The following is a 26,806-nucleotide window of genomic DNA, read 5'->3' as shown; positions in this document are numbered from 1 at the left end:
AGTGCGGAGTCTCGGCCCCTGGCCCACCAGGGAAGTCCCTACACACACTGCGTTCTATACACAGTGTAGTGTTCCTTGCCTGTTACAATTCATTTCAGAAGTTAACCCCATACTGGCACATACTGGGCTGTCTCTGGCTGCTAAAAGTAAGTGTTTCATCTTCAGCCAACCAACTCACCCCTAGAAGGATGTCGTATTTTCATGTAGGTCATGGAGAGGAGATTTTAAAAGGAAGTAAAACTTGTTTTTGAACCACAGCATGGGTTGAGGCAAATAGAAAAATTACCTTTAAGAAAATAACCTTTTGAGCTTCTTAAATTCAGGAAATGAAACCTTGGTTGAGCAAAAATTTCCTAGATACAGCATCACCAGCACATCCATAAAGGAACAAATCTAAAAATTAGACTTCTGGGAATTTCCTGGTGCTCTAGTAGTTAAGACGGCATTGTCACTGCAGAGGGCCCAGGTTCAATCCCTGGTTGGGGAACTAAAGGCCCCACAAGCCATGGGGTGTGTTAAAAAAGACTACTGCCCCTTTATAGGCTAAGATTGTGTTGGGTGCCCTGATTCGCTGCACTGCTGCCTCTGCATGGTTCCCCGAATGATGCATGGAAGCAGAGGCGCAGCGCGGACACTGCCATGGCAGCCGGGCTGGACAGCAGTGGGGGGCGCCCAGCCCCGGCCGGCCTCGTGAGAGGCGAGGGGTCGAGCATGCGGTGTCCTCCTAGCTAAACTCTCTGTTTACTTTTGGCTCCCGTGACACTGACTGACCAGAGGCAGAAGATGGGGCTTCTTGCTGGATATGAAAACGCGTGCTCTCATGGCAGGAGTCCCCGGCCTGTTGTCTCTGATTCGGTAGGTCTGGACCGAGGCCAGATAACATGCACCTCTGACAGGTTCCAGGTGGTGCTGAGGAAGGACACGCAGAGGCGGCAGAAGGCAGCCGCGGAGCTGGCGGAAGACCATCCGAGGGAATCCGCCATGCCTGTAGCCATCAACCCAAATGGCCTTCAGAACCTGGGAGGGCACAGGAGCGGGTATCAGGAGTCGTGCTGCCTGGGCCACAGCGACCCCGGTCTGTGCCACAGGCTCAGCTCTCGGCCGCTCTTCAGGCGGACCCCACTGGAGGGTAAGCCCTTGGGAGCCTTGCTGACGCCCTTCTCTTGTTTGCAGCGCCTGCCACCTGGTGTCCACACAGGGAACCTCAACGAGCAGTGAGTCCCGCCCCCACCTCCCCCCAGTCCAAAGGCCCAGGATTCTTGAGGCTGCTGTGAGGGTGAATCTGAGGAAGAAATGAGTCTTAATTTCAGTTACCAAGACACACAAAGACAGGCGTACAGAATAATTATAATAAATATTTTAAGTTATATTTTCAAATACCAAAGCATAAATGTTAATCTTTAATTTTTGGAAAAAATAGAGCATTTTCTTTTCTTGTGTTAACATAAATATTTGGCTTATGGAAATAATGCTTAAAATGAAATCTTTTAGGCACTTGGGGATAGAAAGTGCAGGAAAATATAACACAGTTTTACTGTACTGCTAAGTACAATAGTAACCAAAATTATATTTGATTAAATATCCTATTTTCAACACTGTCAGCATTACTGATCTAAGAGAAAATACTGTGACCAAATCCAACCCACATAACGTTTTAAAAGCGGAAGATTTTGTTGATAATAGTTCTTAAAGTTTCAAATTCTTTTCAGTCTCGTCACTGAGATATACAGTTTCACTAGACAGAACCCAAAGAAGAAACATTCCATCTTCTTTTTTTTTTTTAAACAACATTTCTTTTTAATCACTTTGGCTTTTTCCTTTATAAACACTCAAGAACTTTCTTGGTGGGCATTTAAGCAAGAAAGAACCAATAACCCACGAACCTAGCAGCACACATAGCCTAAAGAACACAGCGCGTGGATGAGGCTGCCAGAATGAGCAGCTGACATTTAATGTGAAGGCAGCTGTCGATTTCTGGCAGCCCTCTTAACGGACTGTATGAGTAAGACACAAAAATACAGAAGCCACTCAGTGAAGTTATTTCAAAACCTGCTGGGTGTGAAAAGCTGTCCCAGGAGGCACTGGGCAGGGGCTTGGCGAATACATTCTTCTGCTGTCAAGGCTTGCTTGGGAGGGTCCTCGCTGCAGGCAGACAGTGCCCTGTGACGAGACTCAGAGGCCACGAGTTCCAGCCCAGGTGAGGACGAGGGCTGCATGTCTGCCTCCCTCCAGCTGCTGTGCCGAGGCTCTGCTCCCAGGACTCTGGTCACTGGGCAGGCGGCAGGGCCTGTAGGTGCTGCAGGAGCTGCTCGCAGTAGGTGGGCGAGCGGTGCTTGTGGAGGACAGCCTCTGTCTCTTTCACCAGGAGGTCGGGGAAGAGGACGCTGCCTGCTTTGAGGGCCTCTGCAAAACAGGAACACGCTTTTATGGTGCCAGAAATAAATACTCAGCCAACCTTAGCTTCATATTACAGTTACAACAGCCATGACAAGCAGGCTGCAGGGAAAGGGAAGTGATCGGGGTAAGGAGGGCGTTGCGTAATGATCATGTCAGTTCTCAAGAAGACGTAACGATCTTTATGTATGAGCCCCGTATCAGAGTGTCACAGTATGCAAGGCAAAACTGGCAGCTGTGAGGAGAAGTAGGTTGATCAACTGTTGTGCGGGAGACTCCCACACACTCCTCTCAGAAAGGGGAGGAGCCAGCAGGCAGTCAGGCAAAGCAGAATCCAAGAGCACCAGTGATCAACTGCTATCTACAGACCGTCTCATCCAACACCAGCAGAACATACATTCCCCTCAGCTCCTACGGAACGTGTACGAAACACACCACGGCCAAGGCCGTGAGACACACCCTCACCAGGACTCCTATCATCCCTGCTCTCAGACCTCAGTGAGATTAAACTGAAGTCAGTAGCAAAGAGATAACTGAAAAACTCCCCAATAGCTGTAGGTCATACGACACATCTCCAAATACCGCAATGGGCAAAGAAGAAGTCTCAAGAGAAAACGTATTTTAACTAAATGAAAACACAACTTATTTGCAAATGATGCAGCCAACAAGGAACTAACTTCCAAAATGTGTATATAAACAACCTGTACAACTCAGCTGCAAACAATAAAATAACCCAATCAAGCGTGGGCAGAAATTCTAAATAGACATTTCTCACCAAAAGCACAGGAAACAATGCTGAACATCGCTGACTGACAGAGAAGCAGAATCAAAACTGTAGGGAGGCACCACATCACACTGGCCAAATGGCCACCATTAAAAAGCCTTCAAGCAACAAATGCTGGAGAGGGCGTGGAAAAAAGGGAGCCCTCCTGTACTGCCGTGCATGCATGCTCAGTCATGTCCTTCTCTCTGCGGCCCCAGGGAGTGCAGCCCGCCAGGCTCCTCTGTCCACGCGATTCTCCAGGCCAGAATACTAGAGCGGGTTGCCATCTCCTCCTCCAGGGGATCTTCCTGACCCAGGAACTGAGCCTGCATGTCCTGCATTGGCAGGTGGATGCGCGCGCGTGCGCACACACATACACGTGCACATACACACATGCACACACGCGCGCGTGCACACAATGGACTATTGTTCAGCCATAAAAACATGAAATAGTGCCATCCGCAGTGACATGGATGGATCTAAAGACTGTACTATTAAGTAAATCAGACAGAGAAAGACACACATCACATGATACTGCTTACATGTGAAATCTAAAAAAAATTATACAAATGAACTTACTTGCAAGTCAGAAACCCTATGGTTACTAGAATTCTGGGAAGTGGGGAGGGATAACTTGGGAGACTGGGACTGACATGTACACGTTTACAGTCTTAACAAACAACCCAGTTAAAAAAAGCGCCAAAGACCTTAACAGACACCTCACCAAAGAAGAGATACAGATGTAAGCATGTGAGAAGATGCCCCACACGGCATGTCCCCAGGGAGATGCAAATTGAAACAAGGAGGCCAGTACACACCTGTCACAAGGGCCAGAGTCGGTGCGCCACCTGCTGGCAGGCTGTGGGACGACGGGACTCTCACCTTGCAGGCGGCGCTGCAAAATGGTGCAGCCACTTGGGTGATTTCTTAAAAAACACACACACTCTCGGGCTTCCCTGTGGCTCAGCTGGTAAAGAGCCCGCCTGCAATGCAGGAGACCCTAGTTTGATTCCTGAGTTGGGAAGATCCGCTGGAGAAGGGGTAGGCTACCCACTCCAGTATTCCTGGGCTTCCCTGGTGGCTCAGCTGGTAAAGCATCTGCCTGCAATGTGGGAGACCCGGGTTCTATCCCTGGATTGGGAAGATCCCCCGGAGAAGGGAACGGCTACCCACTCCAGTATTCTGGCCTGGAAAAGTCCACTGACTATACAGTCCATGGTGTCACAGAGTCGGACACAACTGAATGACTTTCACTTTTCACTTTCAAACCATACTCTTACCATATGAGCCAGCAATCACAATCTTTGATATTTATCCAAAGGAGCTGAAAACTTACATTTGCAAAAAACCTGCACACAGATGTTTAGAGAAGCTTAATAATCATCACAATTTGGAAGTGATGAAGATGCCTCTGTAAAATGATCAGTGAAGTTATAAATAAACTGGTTCTCACAGACGAGGTATTAGAGCTAAAAAATGAGCCCTCACACCATGAAAAGGAACCTCAAGCGCCTATTGCCAAGTCAGAGAAGTCAACATGAAAAGGCTTCATACCACATGATTTCAAGAATATGATGTTCTGGAAAAGGCAAAGCACAGAGGCAGTGAAGACGCGTGGCTGCTGAAGTCCAGGAGGGACAGGGAGACAGACGAGGGGGGACAGGGAGACAGACGAGGGGGGACAGGGAGACAGATGAGGGGGGACAGGGAGACAGGCGGGGGGGGGCACCGAGGGCTTCCAGGGGCTGCGTGCGGCACTGCCACGCGGGACACACGTCCAGACCAGCCCGCGCGCGGCGCCCGGTGACCCGACGTGGCTGCGCGCTCGGCGACGGCGTGTGCCTGCAGGCTCGCTGGGACACACTCGCTGTCAGGTGGGGCGTCGGCCACGGCTGAGCGCGTGCCTGTGAGGCAGTCTCTGCAGCCCCGCTCACGGTGTGGGGTCTGCAGGAACGGGGAGGGTGACGTCTGGCCAGGAGCCCCCGTGAGCACGTGTGCTGGCTCCAGGTACAAAGCGAGACCACCTGTCCATTCGCAGCTGCTGCCGCCGTGAGCGGTTTCCAAGTCACCCCAAACACGTCACCTCTTAGTACCTTGAGAGCTGCAGTGCCGGCCAGTGGCCCCTGTGTGGCCGGCCTGTGTGGGGACAAGGCTCTTACCCAGCACCGCGTCCTGGACGGCGTGCTCCGGGTCGTCGAGGTACACGAGGAGCTCGTGGTACAGGTGCCGGACGCTGCTCTGGTAGCAGCACTTCGAGGCCTCGCTCTGGACACGCTGCAGCCAGGTGACCAGGGCGGAGGTGGCTGCCAGCCTCACATCGTCAGAAACGTCGTCCAGGCGCTTTAGGAGTTCTGGGGGCGGGAGCAGAGACAAGAGTGTGAGCAGAGGTTCCGGAGCCGGTGTGCACAGCTAAGCTCCCAGCACCCATCCCAGGAAACTGACCCGCAGGTGCTGGGGAAGGGGTGTCCTGGGACCCTCAGCTGCTCTGGCCCAGGAGTGCACTCCATGGACACCGTGTGGAGGTGTGACTGGCCGGCCTGGGAGTCTGCGCCCTCTGACCCATAGGGTGGCCTTGGGGTTCCCCCAGCTCCGAGATGCTCAGGCTCAGTCATTCACAGGTGTCATGCCCCAGCCGCCCCATTTCCCCTGCCGCGTGGATGGCAAAGGAAGGGCGTGTGCTGACCCTGTTCTCTGCCCACAGTGGCTCTGAGGATGGAGAGGAGGGCTGGTGACATGATGGCCACCATGATGGCTATTTCTATTGAGTCTCCGGGACCAGACGTCCTGGGGGAACAGTCCTTCCCGAGGGGCAGGAACACTTCCCATGAACGGGAGAGACTCTTATCAATGGGTGCTTTTCCCTCAGAGCCCACACGAGATGCCAGCCCCACGACCGGCGTCTTCTAGAGACTCAGCTCTGCCCCCCAGGTGCCCCCAGGGTTTCGGTGCTTCCATTTGCGCTTTCCTCAACTTGTTTTTTTCACTTTCTATGAAAGGTCATCCTGAAACATGCAGCAGGTTCCAAGCCAACACTGGTTCTAAGCTGTTGGCAGGGAATCAGACGTTCACCCAGCAGTGGATTCAGGGTTACCACGGCCCTGGGCACAGGGACTGCTGACTCCTCTTTCTGTGGGAACGCCTGTCCTCCTCGCCTGCCTCCTGGCACCTTCAGGCACCCTTCCCACAGAGCCTGCAGCCGGAAGCGCTCAGCTTGTTTTGAAGGCTGTTGGCCCTGCAGCCTTCTGTGGACCATGACTGCGCTCAGAGAATACGGCAGAGGCCCTGCACTGCCACCCGCCTCCAGAGAGGGCACCCACGGGCCCCGAGGTCCTTGGCGGCAGGCCCACGCTGCACGTGTGTGTCTCACTCGCTGGTGCTCAGGCTCCAGGAGGCAGTGGCACAGCGCACGTGAGGCGGGAGCCCGCACTCCCAGGGTGCAGACGCTGCCCGCTGCAGGGCGGCCCCCGGCTCCCGGGCCGTCTGAGCGCCCACCCCGCAATTCCACAGGTGCCTGTCCTGTTCCTCCTGTTACGCTCCTTACTCAGTGATGTCACACACACCACGGCCATGTTTAAACTCAGCACCAACCTGACAAGAAGCCAAAGGGAGCATTTCCCGTTCTTCCTCCGACAGAAACAATTGTCAAACACACACACACATGACCGGGGAAAGAATGTCCTACCAGGATAAATCTTGATAAATTTGTCTGGATCAATCACACCATTAGAGGTCTTTAAAAACAGGTTAATGATCCGGCATGAAATCAATCGAGTCATCTGAGAATCTTCTTCCAGGGTGGTCAGAATTTGAGGCATCAATGTTTCCTGCATGTCCTGTATCTGCAATAAGAAACCACGTGAGCTGTGGGTCACGGCTGGACAGAGACCGCTACGCATGCGCCATGCGCACAGCCTGTAATGGGAGAGACTTGGTTTTAATGCAACCATCAGAGTCTGGAACGCTGTTCTGAAATTTCTATGTAAGAAGCAGACTTGAGTCTTGATTTCAAATTCAGTTAATTTGAACACTGGTCAGCTGATCCTTAAAAAATGTGTTCCTCAGAAAGTCTCAGGCATGGATCCTACACAGCCCACTACTTGCTGGCAGGACCGGGCATCCCGTCCAGTGACGCTTAGGGGCCGTTTCTGTAAACATGGTTACGAAGGAACGTGGCTGTGCCAGCCGCAGCATGCAGCGCCTTCAGCTGTGGCGTGCGGTTCTCAGTTGCGGCACACCCTCCCACCAGGGATCGATCCCGGGCCTGCACTGGGACCGTGCAGCCTCAGCCCCTGGCCCACCAGGGAGGTCCCGAGGCGGACATCTTAACCTAAGTAACAGCCGTTCAGGCATCACCGTCTTCCCTACTTCTACTCTTTCCTCAGCTCCCCCTCTAAATGAGATATGAATACAAACAACACTCAGGTTAGGCTCCTGTGAGGGTCTTTCCTCATAAATGGTAACACTCACCTGAGAAATCCTCCAGGTGACCCAGGGAAACCTAGACTCTCCCCCCAGACCTCTGCTTGCCCGCAGCCCCCCAGTCCCGCCCTCGGTCTGCCTGGGACCTCCTGCTGCGGCTGTCAGGACAGGAGACTCGGGCGAGCTCTCTTCCGGGGCACATCCCCTTCCCTCTTGGGCCTGGGACGCACGAGCCCTACCTGCCCGTCCGACAGGCCCCCGCTGCTGACAAGCGCCCAGAGGCAGGACACGGCCGCCGTGCGGATGGCTGCGGCCGTCCTCCCGGCATGCCACTGCAGGTTGGGGACGAAGATGTCCTGGACCAGGGTGTCTAGGTAGCCGTGAAGCTGCCTAGAGTGGAAGAAGGAGAGAGCGGGTAAGGGGCATTCAGACTCCCTGAAGGCAGAGCTTCTGTCTGGGGAACAGATGGCCCTGAGGGAAAAGGCCAGAGGAAGCAGCAGAAACGAAACACTGGACGCTGAGCAAGCGCTTCTCAGGGACACAGTTTCTGAGGGGCGTGGGGCTCCCCCTCGGCTGCCCGGGGGCTCCTGCTGCCTCTCCCGGGACTGGGCCCCAGGGCTGCCGTATATTCCAGCCTCCCTCCCGCTTTGTGGCCGAGGGCTGCCCTGTCCACCACCCCTCCTGGAGCATCGTTGGGATGCCGGGTCACTCCACGGGCAGCACCCCCACAGAGACAGGCCTCGCGGGCCCGGAGAGGGTGTGAAGGCGCTATGACCACAGCCACCACCTCAACAGGAGGGCACCCGGGCTGTGCCCATGGCCCCACGCGCCAGGACACCGGGAGACGTGCACATTTGCGCCAGCATGGTTGGGGCCCTTCCTCTCAACACGCCGTCAGGACAGACACAAAGCAAAACGAAACCAGGATGGCAGCCCCGAGCCCCGCTGACGGGCGGGGCCACCCTGCCCCGAGGAGCCACAGCTGAGGCCCCACCCAAAGCCCAGGGCAAAGCCTTGGCTCTTCTTACAACTCCTCTGCCCCACAGGCCTCTGTTGGTGGCGCAAACCCTATTCCGCTGAACACAAGACCCATCGATTGTGTCCCGAGGAAGTGAATAGGCTGCACAGAACAGGCTCCAGGAGCAGGTCAGTCTGACTAGCTCCAGGGCCCCAGGACCCCCAGCAGGGGGCACTCCAGAGCCACCAGCGCCGCCGACCTCGAACCTGGTGCAGGGGGACTCACAGGCCTCCCAGGTCTTCAGTTCAGTACAGTTCAGTCGCTCAGTCGTGTCTGACTTTGTGACCCCATGAGTCGCAGCACGCCAGGCCTCCCTGTCCATCACCAACTCCCGGAGTTCACTCAGACTCACGTCCATTGAGTCAGTGATGCCATCCAGCCATCTCATCCTCTGTCGTCCCCTTCTCCTCCTGCCCCCAATCCCTCCCAGCATCAGAGTCTTTTCCGATGAGTCAACTCTTCGCATGAGGTGGCCAAAGGACTGGAGTTTCAGCTTTAGCATCAGTCCTTCCAAAGAAATCCCAGGCCTGATGTCCTTTAGAATGGACTGGTTGGATCTCCTTGCAGTCCAAGGGACTCTCAAGAGTCTTCTCCAACACCACAGTTCAAAAGCATCAATTCTTTCAATGCTCAGCCTTCTTCACAGTCCAACTCTCACATCCGTACATGACCACAGGAAAAACCATAGCCTTGACTAGACGGACCTTTGTTGTCAAAGTAATATCTCTGCTTTTGAATATGCTATCTAGGTTGGTCGTAACTTTCCTTCCAAGGAGTAAGCGTCTTTTAATTTCATGGCTGCAGTCACTATCTGCAGTGATTTTGGAGCCCCCAAAAATAAAGTCTGACACTGTTTCCCCATCTATTTCCCATGAAGTGATGGGACTGGATGCCATGATCTTTGTTTTCTGAATGTTGAGCTTTAAGCCAACTTTTTCATTCTCCACTTTCACTTTCATCAAGAGGCTTTTTAGTTCCTCTTCACTTTCTGCCATAAGCGTGGTGTCATCTGCATATCTGAGGTGATTGATATTTCTCCTGACAATCTTGATTCCAGCTTGTGTTTCTTCCAGCCCAGCGTTTCTCATAATGTACTCTGCATAGAAGTTAAATAAGCAGGGTGACAATATACAGCCTTGACGAACTCCTTTTCCTATTTGGAACCAGTCTGTTGTTCCATGTCCAGTTCTAACTGTTGCTTCCTGACCTGCATATAGGTTTCTCAAGAGGCAGGTCAGGTGGTCTGGTATTCCCATCTCTTTCAGGATTTTCCACAGTTTATTGTGATCCACACAGTCAAAGGCTTTGGCATAGTCAATAAAGCAGAAATAAATGTTTTTCTGGAACTCTTGCTTTTTCGATGATCCAGCGGATGATGGCAATTTGATCTCTGGTTCCTCTGCCTTTTCTAAAACCAGCTTGAACATCAGGAAGTTCACAGTTCACATATTGCTGAAGCCTGGCTTGGAGAATTTTGAGCATTACTTTACTAGCGTGAGAGATGAGTGCAATTGTGCAGTAGTTTGAGCATTCTTTGGCATTGCCTTTCTTTGGGATTGGAATGAAAACTGACCTTTTCCAGTCCCGTGGCCACTGCTGAGTTTTCCAAATTTGCTGGCATATTGAGTGCAGCACTTTCACAGCATCACCTTTCAGGATTTGAAATAGCTCAACTGGAATTCCATCACCTCCACTAGCTTTGTTTGTAGTGATGCTAACCTGCTTCAGTTCTTTCAGCAAAGAGTTGCTGTTTCCTGCAAAGTGATCCAGCAGGGGCTCTGGAGAGCTCAGTCTCGCGTCCTGGCTGAGGTGGCCCACACAGTGTGGCAACACGGCCCTCGGGGCTGGCCACGCGGGGCAGGCAGCGGCCACCTGAGCTGCTTCTGACTCCAGCGAGGTGCTGGGAGCAGAAACTGCAGCAGATTCCCAAAGGATGAGTCCCACTGCGTGCGGAGCACACACATGTATCCAAAGCTGGGTCCTGAGACAAGGAAGCCCAGCGCGGGGGTCCACAGGCTCGCCCAGACCCACCAGCATCCAGTCTTGCCCTATGGGAGAGGAGTTCCGTAACATCTGCGCAAGGGGACTGCTCTGCACGAGGGGAGGCTCCGCGTCGGGACGATGTGAGGGGACGGATCCGCGTGAGGGGACCACTCTGCACGAGGGGATGGCTCAACATCAGGGGACGACGTGAGGGGACGGCTCCGCCCTTGGGGACCGCTCCATCGACGACTGGGCGCCCAGAGCGGGGAGCAGCCCTCTATCACTGGGGATTCCTGCTCCAACCAGTGCCCCCGCCCTCTGTCCTCCGGCTGTGGGGTCCTTACAGGATGGGGTGGGCCGGGGTGGGGACAGGGGTCCCTTGCTGTCTTAGGCGCCATGATTTTACAATCCTAAAGTTCCAAACCAAGCAGGTGCTGTTTCCCAAAGTCCTTCCTGCCTGGAAAAACAGCTAATACTTTCACTAAATATTTGAAACTGAGCGACTCTCTTTCCACAAGAAGCCTCTGAGCACAGTTTCTTGAGGGAATTCAGCCCAGCACGGAGGCGTCTTTCCTGGGGAGTCACTGTCCTCAGGGAGCAGGGGCCCGAGGGGCAGCAACTGGGCTGTGGGTCCTCTACTCGGGATGGTGCCAGGGCTGACTCCGTACCGTCTATGGTCTCTCCTAACCGCAGAAGCCTTTGCACACAAGTAGGAAATAAAACTTCCTGCATTACGATGGACTGGCTAGAGGCCCAACAGCAGATGAGAGTAACCTCCAGAGAGGCGAGGTCTGAATGATGACCTGTCATTTCCCTGGGAAAGTCCAGGACAGGCTGACGGCTGAGATCTGCTCTCTCAGATCCCAAACAGCTCACAGCATCTTGCCGCCTGCCGCCCGTCCTGCCAACGGCTCCACTCTGACTCGTGTCCTGCCCCGTGCTCCCCTCCCCTCCGAAGCCCTGAGTTGGAGGCCTGGGTGTTGACTGCCTCCAGTCCCTCTGGAGAACATGCGTTTCCTAAGTTCTGAACTCCGCGGTCATTCAATCAACTCTGTGAGGCTTGAAAGGCACCAGAAACCATGCAGAGCTGAGAACAGTCATGTATAAACCATCAGGAGCCAGTGTTCCCTGAAACTTCATTTGATGGAATTTTAATGGCCACACAAGCACGGCTTTGACTCGGCGTCTCTGTGTGGTGCGCGTGTGGCTGGCACCGTGCTGTTTCCCTGGGGCGGTGTGTCGGGGTGGGGCGAGGGAGCCACAGAACAGCAGGGCCTAGAGCTCGGGGTCACTGCAGTCCCCAAGAGACCTCAGCGTCAGGGCAGGTGGGGACGACCCAGCCCTAACTCAGCGTGCAGGGTCGGGGCGGGGGCGCAGCACGGAGGCAGAGCTGACCTACCCCTGTGAATCCACCGTCTCTGGGGCTCCCAGCAGCACACCCGTCAGGGTGGAGAAGAGCTTCAGGCGCATGGCTGGGTCCCTGGCCGGCTGAAGGCAGCTCCTGAGGATGGGGACCAGCTGGGGCAGTGCTTCTCCGAGGGCAGGGCCTGGAAGACAGGCGCGGCAGGAGGGTGGGAAGGTGGAGCCCCGCAGCTGCTCTGGCCGCGAGAGGCGGCGTGCGGGGCACGGCGCGCGGGACGCTCTCGGCACAGGATGCCACGGGCCCCTCTGTGCACCCCACCCCGCCACGGCTCTAACTGTTCGCCATGTGGACTTTTCCTTCTTCTTACATCTCACCAAATTCATAAAATCACTGAAGTCAAGCAGTCTTTTAAAGACCAGTCGAAATCAACTATTCAAGAGTATAAAAACTGGTGGACGTGTGCCCCGAACCTGGCAGCCAACGACTTTCCCACCCGTCACCAGACGGAGCAGAGGTGCCCTGGCTTGAGCCTGGCGGGATCCCAAACACAGCGACGCTGCTCAGGCCTGAGCCCGCCCGTGACGGGGTGACAGGGTCTCTGGGTCTGGATGTGAGTCACACAAGCTGCCTTCCCCACCAGGCCCTGTGCTGAGCTGGGATGTGTGTGTCAGAAGAGACAAAGGCCACCCTCAGGACCTCTGGTTCACTCCCGGTCTGCTGATTCCGTACCCAGTCAGGACTTGAGTCTATCCAGAGGCATCGCCTCAGAGCCCAGGGTCAGAGTGGAACAAGCGTGGCCAGAGGAAGACTGCCCGCCCCCTCCTGCCTTCCGGTCTCCGTCCGGAGCCCCTAACCCGCAGGGCAGGAAGCCACCTGGGCAGAGAGGACAGCATGCAGACGCCACTGAAGAGCTCGGGCCACACAGGCACCACGCTGAGTCACGCGTTCAAGGCTTAACATCAAAACGTGTGCCTGGGCAGACTTTTAAGACCACGTTACATTAACTCTTCACTGTAACATTCTCAGCACTTTTTAAAGTAAGGGTGTAAAGTGGCCAGTCCCCACAGGCGACAGTGATCACGAGTGAATGAAGAACCGGGCCTGGTGCGTGGCCGACTGGGGGGTGAGAGCAGCGCCGCCCGTCTGCGCTGGGGCTGCCGCCACGGCACCCATGCTCTGAACCCAGCTCGGGGCACCCGTCCGGGCTCACCTGAGTGGCTGAGCACCACATCCAACTGCAGGAGCTCCACGGAGTGGCCGGTCCAGTCCCGGTGCGAGGCAGCCAGCCACTCCAGGAGGGGGCTCACACGTGCTCGGAAGAGGTCCTGGCTGCCGTCCATGCCCTCCACCGCAGCCAGCGCGGCCAGCGTCTCCTGAACCTGGGGGAGCAAGTCGCCGGCTGTGACAGTCAGTATGAATGTGGGACTCACAAACCCACTGGAGATCCCTGTCCTCACGCCTGAGGGAGAGAGAGCCACTCGGGCACATGCCACATGACCTGGGTTCCCACACCCACGGCCCTCCTGTCTGGACAACAAATGAAACGGACAAACGTGACTTACAGGAGGTTCACCGCGCCACCCCCCCCCCCCGCCCCCATTTTGCACAACCCAGGGCGGGGCAGTCCTTGCAGGGCAGAGGGCGGGGGCAGTTGGACTCTGTCTGCAGAGAAGGGGACCAGGCAGCTTCAGGGACTGAGCTGACAGCCTTAGACCATGGCCAGTGAAGGCGGTGTCCAAGGCCCCTCTCTGAGCTCTGCACTCGACCAGACCAGCGGCAACGGTGCGTCTGCTGCTCTGGGGGCAAAGTGGGGAGGGCAGACTGGACCATGGAGCCGGGGCCGCCTCGCAGCCCTGCACCCCGCACCCCCGCCTCGGGCTTGAGGAACAGGACGCGCTCGGCACTCTGCCCGGGACCCGAGTCTGGCCTGCAGACCCTCCCTGAGGACTAACTCGACTTTTCTAATATAAATTTTACGGTCCTGTGGTGACAAACCGCCAGCACAGACACGGGCCCTCCAGAGAGGGGGACTTTCAAGAGACAAAACAAAGTTTAGAAAGGCACTGGGGAAAGGCAGGGCGGTGTGTGTGCGTCCTGGACACGGTGTGGGCAGAGAGGAGAAGGAACCGGGGAGAAGCCGAGTTCTCAGCTCAGGGAGAAGCGGCCAGACACCTGCCTCCGCTTGGTCCTTACAGTGGCGGGGAGCTAGATGGCAGGAGGTTTCAAGTTAAATACAAAGCCAGGGGAGCGGAAGTGACTGGAAAGCTGGGCTGTAACTAAATAGGGAAAATATGATAATATTTCCTCTCCTGTATCTTTCAACCCCTCTTAAACGCAGATTTGTTAACGACCAGGGAGGCCTCCTTTCTTCTGTTTCTCCAAGATTAAGTAGCGTCTTTACTCTGAGATACTGAAGTCAACTTCAGTGGGAAGGAATCTCAAACCCTGGGTCCCCCTGAGGCCGCCTTGAGGAAGACACACCCAAACGGTCTAGATTCTTTCGTCTGTGGTCATCAGCTCGGTGGGCAAGCTCAAGACGTGGAGTTTGAGACCAGAGACCACGGACGACAGTCACAGTCCAGGGGCTGCAGCAAAGCAGGAGGCTCCCGCTCACCTTGTCGCTGAGGCCCGCGGGCCCCCACAGCGCCAGGACGGTCACCAGCACCTCCAGGAGCGGCTCGCCGGCCCCTCGGCAGTCCTCCCGGCCCGCGGACACCACGGCCTGCACGCACTGCAGCAGGCGCTCGCCGTACAGGCGCTGCAGAGAAAGCGGCACGTGAGCCACCCCGTGCCCACCCGGCAGCCCAGACGAGGCCCCGCCGTGCAGCCACAGCGGGCTGGGCCCGGCTTCCGCACATCAGCATGGAGAGGGCGTCCCTCTTCACAGCAGGGAGACCGAGCCCCTGCTGAGCCCGAGGATCTCGGGTTCCGTATGCAGTTCAGTGACACACACTGGAGGGGCCGGGGACCCTGGGTCTGCTTCAAACGCCCCAGGCCTCCCTCGCCCAGTCAAGCCGCAGAGGGACGCGGCCGGGAAGGCGCAGCAGGCACGAGGGGTGCACACTGCTCCCCTCCGCTCTGTGTACTTCTGAGCTCCTATAATGCTCAGTGAACAAAAATATATAAAATTCTGTGATTCAAAAGACGCTTCCAGACTGATGGGAACACAGGGTCGCACCTTGTGAGGGCTGAGCCCATCGCTCACCTCCCAGGCTCCAGCCTCATCAATCGTGCAACGGGGCCAGGAGTGGGCGTGGGATGGCCCCCACAGGAAGACCTCAACACCCCTTACTGTCTGCTTTGCTGTGTTTCACAGAGGACAGAAGATCAGGATGGGGGTCATGTATACAAGTCACGTGTATGTCCCCAGCACGGTAGCTGGGACCCGCTCTGGTCCACCTCTGTGGGCACGGCCGCCCCTGTTGAGTGTTACCTGGCGCGGGGCCAGCTTCCCGCGGGCCTGCAGAGTGACGGCAGATGCCCAGTGAGGCAAACCCTTGTTGCTCCAGAGACAGACAGAAGGGCCACATTCCAATGCAAAGAGTCAAGGTTTAAGACCATCACAACCAAACAAAAACAAGGTCATTATTTTTCCATCAATAGCAAATAATTATAAATTATTCCGAATGACCAAGTCTAACTACCTAGATTGTTTCAGTTTCAGATGTAATGGAGTTACTGCTAAATTTAAGACAATAAGTTTGTAACCACCAAGCACAGTGCCCAGTGATGGGTGCCAAATCAGGCTGCCTGCTGAGAGCCCTGCTGGAAGGCAAGTGACGCGGTGAGGACAAGCCTGCCGTGCAGACACGGTGTCCGAGAGGTATGTGGACCGACAGGGTGGGCAGACGCCACTGGCCACAAATACTGGGCACTCGAAGTGTGGCCAGTGTGACTGAGGACTGTCTGTGCACCATGTGGATGGAGCAGAACAGGCCAGGAAGCGCATGGGTCCAAAAAGAACATCGGTGGCTGCACCCCAGCCTCCTTGTTGGCTGGCTCTCCCCTAGGGGCCTGAGGGACGGGTGACCGTCACTGCCTACGCGTGGATGGTCCCAGCAGGGAATGGCATCACCATGGAAACGGGCTGACTGTACGATCCCCACCCTCTCCCCTGCACGCTTACGTTTTCAGACCCTTGGCAGATGTGAGCCTGCGCCAGCTCCATGGCGATGACCTTCACGTGTGGCCGCAGAGCCTCCCTCGGGCAGCCTTGGATGAGGGAGGCAAGGACCAGGAGGCCAGAGGGCGAGGGTGACTTCCTCAGTGTCGACAAGATCAGCTTCAGAAACACCTCCGGGCTAACGAAGGTGCCAACCAGCTCTGCAGACCTCGTGCACTGGGCGGGGAGGGGCGGGAATGGGTGGGGGGCGCTGAGGCTGCTGCCCCTCTCCCTGCCACCCCACCAATACTGCTCGGCATCTGTCTCATATGCTTTCACCCCCAGAAACAGCCCTGCAGGCACGTTTCCTCCTAGCACCTGCTCAAATGCTCATGAAAACAAGTGAATCCTCCCATGAGCTCAGAACTGCCAGGGGAAGGAAGTCACGCGTCCGGCTCATGGGAGGGCTGTCAGAGCATCCTGAGGCCCGGCTGCCTGAGCTGGACCCTGGGGGCTGCTCTGCACGTCTGCCTGCCCGCGGTCCCTGCAAGCTGACCACCGCAGGGCCTGCGGGTGGAGGATGTGTTTTCTCCCGCACGCGCTTAAGGAGAGCCTTCACACACCACTCCTCGAAGGCCCAGGGCCGCGTGGGGGCCACGGCACATCTACACCTTCACACAGGGGAAACCGTGTGTCTGCTGAGGTCCGAGTTCACGGCCGGCAGAGCTGAGAAGGAAGGGCAGGGCCCCGCAGACGCCACTCACACTGCTGACCACGGCCGCCTCCTCGTCGGCGCAGGCGCGGAGCAGGGCGCGCAACACGGGCTCTAGGTGCTGTGTGACATGGTCCTCAGCGTGCAGCAGCAACACGGCCAGCAGCTGCGCCGACTTCACCCTGGTGCCCGCCACCCAGTCATCGATGTCGTGACAGACTGCGGGGAGGATCTTGGAGAGGTTTCTGAACACGAGCTCTCGGCAGCCCAGCCCCGGGCGGCTCCCTGCGGGTCGTGAAGGTGGAGGGAGACAGTGACACTCAGAAACACACACCTCAACGATTCGTGTGGAAAGTCACTCAGCACACGTTCCTCATTTAAGGCAGACCTACAGGTTTTGTTCTGAGGTCTTAAAGAACTCAGCCCGACTCTGAAGACAGAGGGAAACGAGGCTACAGAGTGTCATTACTTACTTGAAAGTTTTTAGCAATGCTGAGGCGTGACATGCATTAAACTACATGTTCAAAGTGCTAACAAATGGATACACGGCTCTCAAGACAAGACACATGCATCGCCCAGAAAGCTCCCTGTGCTCCCGACAACCGCCCACCACCCACCCTTCCCTCAGGGAGCTCGGTCGGCTTCCGGTCACCGCGGAGGAGCTGCCTCTTCCACCTTCTGTGAGCGCAGCTGCACAGCACACGGCCCTCTCTGCCGGCCTCCCTCCACGCGAAAAGGCACGCTGAGGCCCACCGCGTGCTGGGGCACACAAGACCTCACTGCTGAGCGTGCGCCACTGCACAGACACACCGCAGTCTGTCCGTCTGGCCGTCCACCTGCTGATGGGCGCCTGATCTGCCCTGGTGCACACTGCTGCCAACAGCTCTTCTCTCGGGTGGGCGCTGGGCAGGGAGGCACATAACGGTTTAAGAAAATGGTTTAAGATGGCTTTTCACAGCAGCCTCGTGTCCTCCCTCTGCTCCGGGCTCCGCCCCCCGCCACGCCCGGGACCTGGGCTCCTCTACACCACCTGCGGGGCAGGCTTAGAGGAGGCGGTGTCTCCTTGCTGCTCTAATGCGCACTCTCCTCAGGACCCACGCGCGACCCGGGGCATTCTCTCAGGGCTTACTTGACATCTGTGTGTCTTCAGGCAAGTGTCTTTTCACTCTCTTTTTTACCCACTGAACCTGAGTTGTTTGCTGCTGCTGAGCTTGCCGTTCCCTCTGTGCTCTGGAAGCGCGTCCTTTGCACGCAGTCTGCAAACATCCCCTGTGCCCTCAGCTGCGCTTTCTCAGCGTCTTCCAAAGAGCAGACGTTTTTGTCTTGAGAACCGGTCGTTCCTCTGCGGAGTGTGTGGGTCCTACCTCAAGCCCTCAAGCCACTGGGGGTCAGCCTCGTGCGTCAGGAGGAGGGGATCCAGGCCCAGGGGAGCCGGCTTTCTTCCCTGAGCCGTCTCTGCAGCTCATCCGAATCCAGAGGCCACCCGTGTGTCTGTCTTTGGACTCCTCTCTGCCCACAGCCCGTCTGTCTGATGCCAACCCCTCCGTGCCCGCTCACTCTGGCTTTACGTCTTGAAGCCAGACGTGCTGGTTTCTCAACCTGGGTCTTCGTCTTAAAAGTTTCGCCTGCCCTAGGTCCCTTGCATTTCCTTGTGAGTTTCAGGATAAGTTTTTCAATTTCTATAAAAAAGCCTTCGAGGATTTTGATTACAAGATTTTCATCTTAAAGATTCAAAACAACTCTAGAAATAGAAACGAGACGGTGACAACTAGAGTTTAAAGGGTGTTTTAGTAGAAAGAACAGCTTGAGCCACGAAGCCCTTTGAACGTTTGCTCCCGTGACTTTTCTGTCTCCACGGTGTATGAGAGACTTAGTTCCAGAGACTCAGATCCTGTCAGCTGTTTAACTGAGCTTGTTATAATTCTGCACAAGACAAAAAGCCAAAACAATGCCCTTTTCTTCCTGGTGATGCTGGTCCCTTGCGGCGAGTCTGGGGGATGAGGGGCCATATTAGGACGGTCTGGGGAGGGGTCCGCGGGCAGGCGGGCATGTGGTCTCACTCCAACAATGCTCTGACCTCCATTCTTGTACGTGATATGGCAGATGTCGTAATTCAGAAGATGGTGAGTCCTCAAACTTCAGTAACTCAGAAAAGTCCCTGCTAGCAACTAATTTTTGTACCTTTTCTGAAACATGTGTGATTTCCCCTTACAGCAGCTGCGCGGTATGGAGGTGACGCTCCTGAAAGGAGGCGAGAGCAGCTGCGCAGTATGGGGGTGACACTCCTGAAAGGAGGCGACAGGCCAGAAAAAAGAGGCGCAGGCCTCCCAGGTGCGGGGTGGAGCCGCCCCCTGGGCCTCACGGAGCGGCGCCAGGCGCAAGCCAGGTGCCGACACCTGTGCCCTGTAGCTCAGCACGCCCGGAACCCTCGAGGCCCTGACTCCACCCGACCAGCTGTGGCGGGGCCCGCAGGCCCTAGGCTCAGTAACCTGGCGCACATTTACCAGGCTCTGTCCCGGCCAGCGTCACCCATCACGGCTGCATCCTGAGAGAGCACCGGCAGGCACTGCAGTGACGAAGCCGCCCATCAGGCTCACGGGGGCCTCAGGCCCCGACAGAGAGTGCTTCCTCAACACGGGAAACTGGATGGACGCAAGGCCCTGGTGCAAGAAGCGGGGCTGGGGCCTGGCAGGCAGGGGCTTCCTCGGAAACGCAGCTCGGATCTGACTCAGGAGCTAAGGGAGACGTGGGTGCCCGTGTGCGCACGTGCACACACACACACGTGCGTGCGGGTGCTCACAGTCTGGCAGGACCACAGTGCGGGGCAGCACAGGGGCCCACCAATGGAAGCCTCTGTTCTGAGGAGGCGTCGCCCAAATCGCTAGGGCTGCAGCCCACTTGGGCCCGTGTCTCCTCTGCAGGTGACGCTGACAGAAAAGCTCCATGAGCTGACAAAGCGCCCCGTTCTCAGAACTCCCCCGAGCCCCGCGCTTCTCAGCCAGCGTGTCCTCACGTACCCAGGGAGGTCGGCCTGGGGCTGCGAGGGTGCTCCTTCCAATGCCCGCCTCATCAGCCCAAGCCACCGCACTCACCTGGCGATGGGTGGTGGGCTGGGGGAGGGCTGGCAAAGTCCAGCTTGTCCTTGAGGTCTTCCTCGTTCTCCGTCTGCCACTGCAGGCCGACCCGCTCCCAGAGGCTGCTCGCCTCACTCCTGCCGCACGCGACACAGCGCAGGTCAGGGGGCGCCCACGGGGACGGGGCCCCTGCCTGAGAGAGCTCGCCCACAGGGACGGGGGCACTGCCTGAGAGAGCTCGCCCACGGGGATGGGGGCACTGGGGGGCGCCCACGGGGACGGGGCCCCTGCCTGAGAGAGCTCGCCCACGGGGACGGGGCCTCCGCCTGAGAGAGCTCGCCCGTGGGTCGGCTGGCCTCAGCCCTGCCTGACAAATTCCTGTCTGTGAGCCGGGCGAGGGGCTGAAGGTGCAAAACGGCCCGGTCAAAGCCCTGGGGCCGCTCAGTAGGCAGGAGGGGCGGCTGCAGGGGGCTCTGGCCCAGAGGAGAAGCCGCCGCCGCGGGAAATGACAACGGAGGAGAGGCCGCGCCTGGGAGGAAAGCGGGCAGGCCCGGGGCGCCCGGAACCGGCCGCGGCTGCCACGTCGTCACTTACGCGATCTCGGGGATCTCGTCGTGGAAGCCGCTCAGCAGGAGTGGGATGAGCTTGTGGAAGAAGGAGTAGCGGTCCCGCAGGCTCAGCAGCCAGCCGCCCACCACGCGCATCACCGCCTGGCGCACCTGCAGGCCAGAGACGGTCAGCGGCCTTCCCCGGCGTGGGCACCGCCGGGCCCAGAGCCAGCTTGCTGCGCCAGCAGCTCTGCTGCCCGCATCATGGGTCGGGACAGACCACCAGGATGCCTAGTCTTGCTGGTTTGAGCCCTCGTCCTCCAGGCTCAGGCCAGACCCTCACTGACCACAGCAGGCTCCGTGGCCCTGCCTCAGCCCTGTGGCGTGTCCGCAGCCTTCTGTACGGGAACCTCCTGGGCAGGCTGGGCGCCAGCCGCCTGTGTCTGAGAAAGTGACATGCGTGCCTGCACACACCACGTCCCCTGCAGCGAGGAAGCGAGCTTAACAACACATTTCTTTAACAATGAAACATCAGATAGAGAATGTAAAAAAAAAAAAAAAATCCTTTTAAAAGATTGCAACCAAAAAAGTTAAAATACTTGGGCATAAACCTGACCAAGGAGGTGAAAGACTTGCGTGCCGAGAACTAGAAAGATTAGTGAAGGAAACTGGGGATGACTGAGAGCAGTGGGAAGACACCCACCTTGCTCTCGGGTGGAAGAATACTGTTAAACAGCCGCACCACCCAAAGTAAGCTACAGGTTTCATTTGAGGCCTATCAAATTACCCATGACATTTTTCATAAAGCGAGAACAAATAACCCTAAAGTTTATATAGAGCCATAAAAGATCCAGAATTGCCAAAACAAACCTGAAGGAAAAGAACAGAGCTGAAGGCATGACTCTCCCAGACTTCAGACAATACTACAAAGCTGCAGTCATCACAAGAGCACGGCGCTGGCACAAAAACAGCTGCACGGGTCAGTGGGGCAGACAAGAGAGCCCGGGAATGACCCTCACAGCTACAGCCACTGCACCTTCAGCACAGGAGGCAAGACCATACGGAGCGGAAAAGAGCAAGTGGAGTCGGGAGCGCTGGACAGCTGCATGGAAATCAACACAGCCTCACACCACACACACACAGAGACCCAAAATGTCCTAAAGGCTTAAACTTAAGACATGACACCATAAAGCTCCTAGGAGACCGCATAGACAAATCATTCCCTGACATAAACCATCCCAATGTTTTCTTAGGTCAGTCTCCCAACATGAGAGAGAGAAAATAAAAGTAAACCACTGGGACCTAATCAAACTCATAAGCTTTTGCTCAGCAAAGGAAACCATAAGCAAAACAAAAAGACAATCTGCAGACTGGGAGAAAATATTTACATGACGTGACTGACAAGGCACTAATTCCCCAAATATACAAACAACTCATACAACCCCAGAACAATAAAGCAAAAAACCCAAGAAAAAAAATGGGCAGAAGACCGTGATAGACATTTCTCCAAAGAAGACATACAGATGGCCAACAAGCACATGAAAAGACATTCAACATCAATAATTACTAAAGAAATGAAAATCAAAACCACAATGAGGTGTCTGTCACCTCACACTGGTCAGAATGGCTATCATTCTCCAAATGAACTTTACTGGTCTTCCAGTGGTTAAGAATCCGCCTGCCAATGCGGGGGACACAGCTTTGACTCCTGGTCTGGGAAGATTCCACAGGCTGCCAGACAACCAAGCCCGCACGCGTAGAGCCTGTGCCGCACAGCAAGAGAGGGCACTGTGGTGGGAAGCCCACTCGCCACGACGAAGAACGGCCTCTGCTCCCACAGCTGGAGAAAACAATGATGACCCGGTGCAGCAAAACGTTTAAAAATAAAATAAAGGAGAAAAAAATTTTTTTGTAAAAGTGTACAAACAGCAAATGCTGGAGAGGGTGTGGAAAGAAGGGACCCCTCCTCCGCTGTTGGCTGGAATATACACTGACGCAGCCAGTAAGGAGGACAGTGCGGAGGTCCCTCAAAAACTAAACTGGAGCTAATATACGGTCCAGCAGTCCTGCTTCCGGGCAAATGTTTGAGAAAAACGGAACTCAGAACGATACATGCACCCCAGTGCTCACTGCAGATTTCACAACAGCCAGGACATGGAGACAATCTAGACGCCCACGGGCAGATGAACGGATAAAGAAGATGTGGTGCCTATATATACGGCGGAATATTACTCAGCCACAAAAAGCAAAATAACACCATTTGCAGAACATGGATGGACCTAAAGATGATCACACTAAGTGAAGTAAGTCAGAGAAAGGCAGACACCGTTGTGACTCCACTTATATTTGGGGTGTAAAACACAGCACAGCTGAACCCATCTATGAACAGACTCACAGACACACAGAGCAGACTTGGGGTTGCCAAGGGGAGGGGAGCGCAGAGGGAGGGCCTGGGGGCTTGGAGTTGGCAGACACAAACCAGCATACACGTGCGGGTAAACAGGCCCTCCTGTGCCGAACCGGGACCCGTGCAGCACCTGTGATAAACCCTAACGGGAAGGGCTCTAACACACGCGCGTGTGAGCTGAATCACTGCTGTACAGCCAAGATCAACACAACCCTGCGCATCAAGTGTGCACTTCAATTATAAAGAAAAAGAAAACAAGCAACATGACCCAGCGTGGCTGTGGCTAGAGGCCAGCTGGGGTGCTAGAGAGCAATCTTTGGGGTCGACAGACCCAGGCCTGGAGGAGGCCAGCTGCGAGTGGGGCTCTGCGCACTCATCCCAGCCCCAGCCTCAGACATGGAGGATTTCCGTGGGAAGGAACGCAACGGCACGTAAAGTACTGACAGACAGGACACAAGAAGGCTGGCGTTCCCTCTGCCGGGGCACAGGGGCCGCTGTCGCCCGCCCTGCAGGCCCCCACCAGCAACCACCGCTGCTCCTGCCCTGGGACGGCGGCCCTTCACCCACTCTTCCCTGTGGGAGAGTGCCTGACTTTGCGGCCTTCACTCTGCTCCTCACAGCCTGAGATCCACGACTCTGAGCGGGCTTCTGCCGACAAAAGAGCTGCTTCTCTCTCCTCCACCTGCCTGCCTGCCTGTCTTGTTTGTCTGTCTGTCTCCGCAGGCCCCAAAGCCACGGGAAGGAATTACCCAAACACATGAACCCTGGCTCCAATCCTCCTGGTTTGCCAACCTCTGTGGCTTTTCAATTAAATCACCTGATGGACAGCATGTTACACATATATCTACAAACCATGGAGATCCTCAGTTCAGAGTTTCTCCCTAAAAGCAGACAGGCCTCGTCCCCATTGTTCAGAATTAAGTATAATAAATCCACTAAGACAATCCAGTTCTCCCTGAGCCTCTCAAAAATGTGAAACAGGAACACCCTGTGACTGGGAAGGATGGAAGGACATTTTGGTGCCACATATAATATCTTTAATAAAGGACAAAAGTGAGTAAGTGACAAATAGCACACTGGCACGCTTCTGGTGGGAAAAGGGACTGACCGGAGGAAACTCTCCTTACCTGGGGAACGTCGTCGAATAGCCGCTGAGCAAAGTGCGGAAGGACATCATCCACTGACTTCCCGCTGCCAAACTGGATTGCCGCGCCCGTGGCCTCGATGACGGCCACGCGCACCTTCCAGTGCTGGTGGGAGATGGACTGCATCAGGGGGCCGATCAGGGACTCCGACTGCATGTGGAAGTGGTCTGTGGGGCGGGGAGGCCACCAGTCACCAGGGGAGCCTGTGGGCCTCCGCTCTGGCCTGGCTCTGCTGGGAGCTTTGCACCCTCAGCACTGGGAGAGGCACAGGGACAGGACGAGCGACTCAAACAGCACCTCTCTCGGAGGACTGGGGCTGGACCTCATGTCAGCTGAACACAGCAGCTGGGAGGGGAGAGCCTGAAGCTGCCAGTGGCTGCGACAGGTGCCCGAAAGGGACGCCGAGTGGGGAGAGACCGCGCCTTCCCAGGTCCTGCAGAGCCAGACACGCAGCACGGGAAACCGCACCAGCATCGCCTCAGGCAAAGCCACCCCGCTTCTACGGGCCTCACAGAAAGTCAGGACCGGGGGGGTCTTCGTGGGACCCAGATGGACCCTCCGGCTTTGCAGTTCTGCCGCTGCTTAAGACCTGTATGAGGTCGCTATTTCAGTGGTACTTCCAGCGAGTTCTCTCAGCGCTCAAGTCCTAAGATCAAGGCAGGCTCTGGCTCACTGCTGCCCAGGGTGCGGGAGCCCAGAGGAGAGGCCCGGCGCGCAGGAGCGGCGCTGAGACCGGGAGATGTGGCGCTCGCTGCGGGCAGGCGCTGCGCTCGGGCTGGGGCCGCAGGAGGGCGCGGGGAGGGGGCCACCGGGGAGGGGACGGGGGGCTGGCACCTGGCGTGGCGCGCGCCAGGCCGGCGGCGCACTCGCAGCTCTCGCGGCGCACGGCGGCGAAGGGGTCAAGCAGCGTGCAGCGCAGCGCGCGCACCGCGTCGTCCAGGTGCGGCGCGAATGCGGCGCCGGTGAGGCGCACGGCCAGGCCGAGCAGCTGCACGAGCGCCAGGCGCAGCTCCTCACAGGCCTCGGGCGGCGGGCGGCGCGCGGGCTCGGGGCTGGCCAACCGCGCGGCGAGCGCGGGTAGCAGGCGCGGGAGGGCGTCGCGGGGCCGCGCGGCGCGCCGCAGGCCCAGCCCCAGCAGGTGCACGGCCAGCGCGCGGCAGCCCTCGGCCGGGTCAGTCAGGCGGCGCAGCAGGCGCGGCAGCAGCAGGTGCACCCACGGGCCCTGGAAGGCCGCGGCCGCGGCGTCGGGGTCGGCGTCGGGCGCCTCGGGCTGCGCCGCCTCCAGCACCCGCTGCAGCGCCTCCAGAGCGCGCCGCCGACCCAGCTTGCTGTCGGCCTCCAGCCCGGGCAGCAGGCGGCTCAGGGAGCGGCTCAGTTCCGCCGCCTCGGTCGTCTCCCCAGCTTCTGTCGGGCCCTGGGGCGCCGCGGCCTCAGGCGCTACTAGCGCCGCCATCTTCCCCGCGTTGCTAGTCACTAGGGGAGACCGGCGCTTTTACGACGGCCGCGGTGCGGATTACGGCACGTTTTCCGGTCAGCTCCGAGCGCAACTTTATTGGCAGCTCGGGCGTGGGCAGGACACGGCCGGGGGCGGGGCGGGACGCTGGCCAGGGCCGGGGTCCAGGTCTGCTGGCTGCTGCGGACCTGTGTTCGGTGAGGCGTGGTGGTCGTGCCCTTTCGTATTCTCGAGTGACTTCTGTGACCCTCGTCTCCTGCAGGCCCGGGTCGGGCCAGCCTGGTCTTGCCGGCTGGGGTCTTGGTCTAGTGGGTGGCAGGTTAATCAGCGTGAGGGATGAATGGCAAGGAACTTTCTGTAGGCTGGGAAGGCTTCCTGGCGTGACGGCCGTGGTGGTGTTATAAGGGGTGAATAATAGTTAACTCTCATAAAAGTTAACTTTCCTGGTGGCTCAAATGGTAAAGAATCCGCCTGCCGTGCAGGAGACCTGAGTTCGATCCCTGGGTCAGGAAGATCCCCTGGAGAAGGGCATGGCAACCCACCCCAGTATTCTTGCCTGGAGAATCCCATGGACAGAGGAGCCTGGCAGACTACAGTCCACGGGGAGAAAGAGCTGGACACGGCTGAGCGACTGAGCACAGAGCACACGATAGTTAACTAGGTGAAGGGGCGGGAAGCAGAGGGAGGGGACAAGATGCAAGAGGCCTGTGGTGGGAGTGTGGCTGCGCAGTTGTGTTGTGCCCCCCAAAGTTCATGTGATGGAGTCCTGATCCTCCCTCCCTGCCCCGGACCTCAAAAGGGTATAGGACCATAGAGACTCATCAAGTTAGGACCACGTCTTTAGGGTGGGCCCTAATCCGTTTGACTGTGTCCTTATGAAAAGGGGAAATGAGACAGACGAGCACACAGGGAGAAGCGCGTGAAGGCAGGGTGGTTGTCTGCAGGCCCAGGAGAGGGCCTGGGACACACGTCCTCACAGCTCTCAGGGGAACCAGGCTCCGACACTGTGATCTTGGACTTGGCTTCCAGGACGTTGAGATAAATTTCTCTTGTTTAAGCTGCCAGGTTTATAGTACTGTGTTTCTGCAGCCACAGGAACAGATACGGGGAGGGGGCCTGACACCGTTCGACCCTGCGACGGGAGCCAGGGCATCCAGGGGGAGCAGGGTCCTCTGGGTCCCAGTGGGGGACGCAAGGGAGGGTTTGAGGGGGGAGGGTTTCACTAGGAGGTTTGTGTTTGTAGGAGACTACTCTGGCTGTCAGAGAATGGGTTGGAAGGGAGCCAGGCAGGCGCCACGTGAGGCTGCTGGGAAGGCCTTGGCTGTCATCGAGATGAGAGCGTCAGCACTGAAGTGAGGGTGCTGGGCTCCCCTGCTCCAGAGGTGGGGCAGACTCACTTTCCTGGCTACTCCCCCTCCCAGTTAC

At 57.0% G+C, this 26,806-nt stretch overlaps 1 protein-coding gene across 1 annotated transcript; it reads right to left on the bottom strand.

The window, feature by feature from the left end:
- Positions 1-1,345: 1,345 nt before the first annotated feature.
- On the bottom strand, positions 1,346-25,425 carry DNAAF5 (dynein axonemal assembly factor 5). Its single transcript, XM_027526726.1, has 13 exons — positions 24,763-25,425; positions 23,911-24,095; positions 20,423-20,547; positions 19,847-19,965; positions 16,807-17,039; positions 16,067-16,279; positions 14,555-14,698; positions 13,151-13,319; positions 11,977-12,124; positions 7,816-7,966; positions 6,840-6,996; positions 5,317-5,508; positions 1,346-2,403 (listed from the first exon to the last, which is right to left on the bottom strand). Exons 1-13 carry the CDS (start codon positions 25,379-25,381, stop codon positions 2,267-2,269), a joined length of 2,592 nt encoding a protein of 863 aa, XP_027382527.1. The 5' UTR covers positions 25,382-25,425; the 3' UTR covers positions 1,346-2,266.
- Positions 25,426-26,806: the final 1,381 nt, after the last annotated feature.

The sequence above is a fragment of the Bos indicus x Bos taurus genome, chromosome 25 (genome assembly GCF_003369695.1).
Source record: "Bos indicus x Bos taurus breed Angus x Brahman F1 hybrid chromosome 25, Bos_hybrid_MaternalHap_v2.0, whole genome shotgun sequence".
In the NCBI taxonomy this organism is placed as follows: domain Eukaryota; kingdom Metazoa; phylum Chordata; class Mammalia; order Artiodactyla; family Bovidae; genus Bos; species Bos indicus x Bos taurus.
The sequence above is the reverse complement of the archived record's forward strand: the minus strand, read 5'-3'. Positions and strand labels throughout refer to the sequence as shown.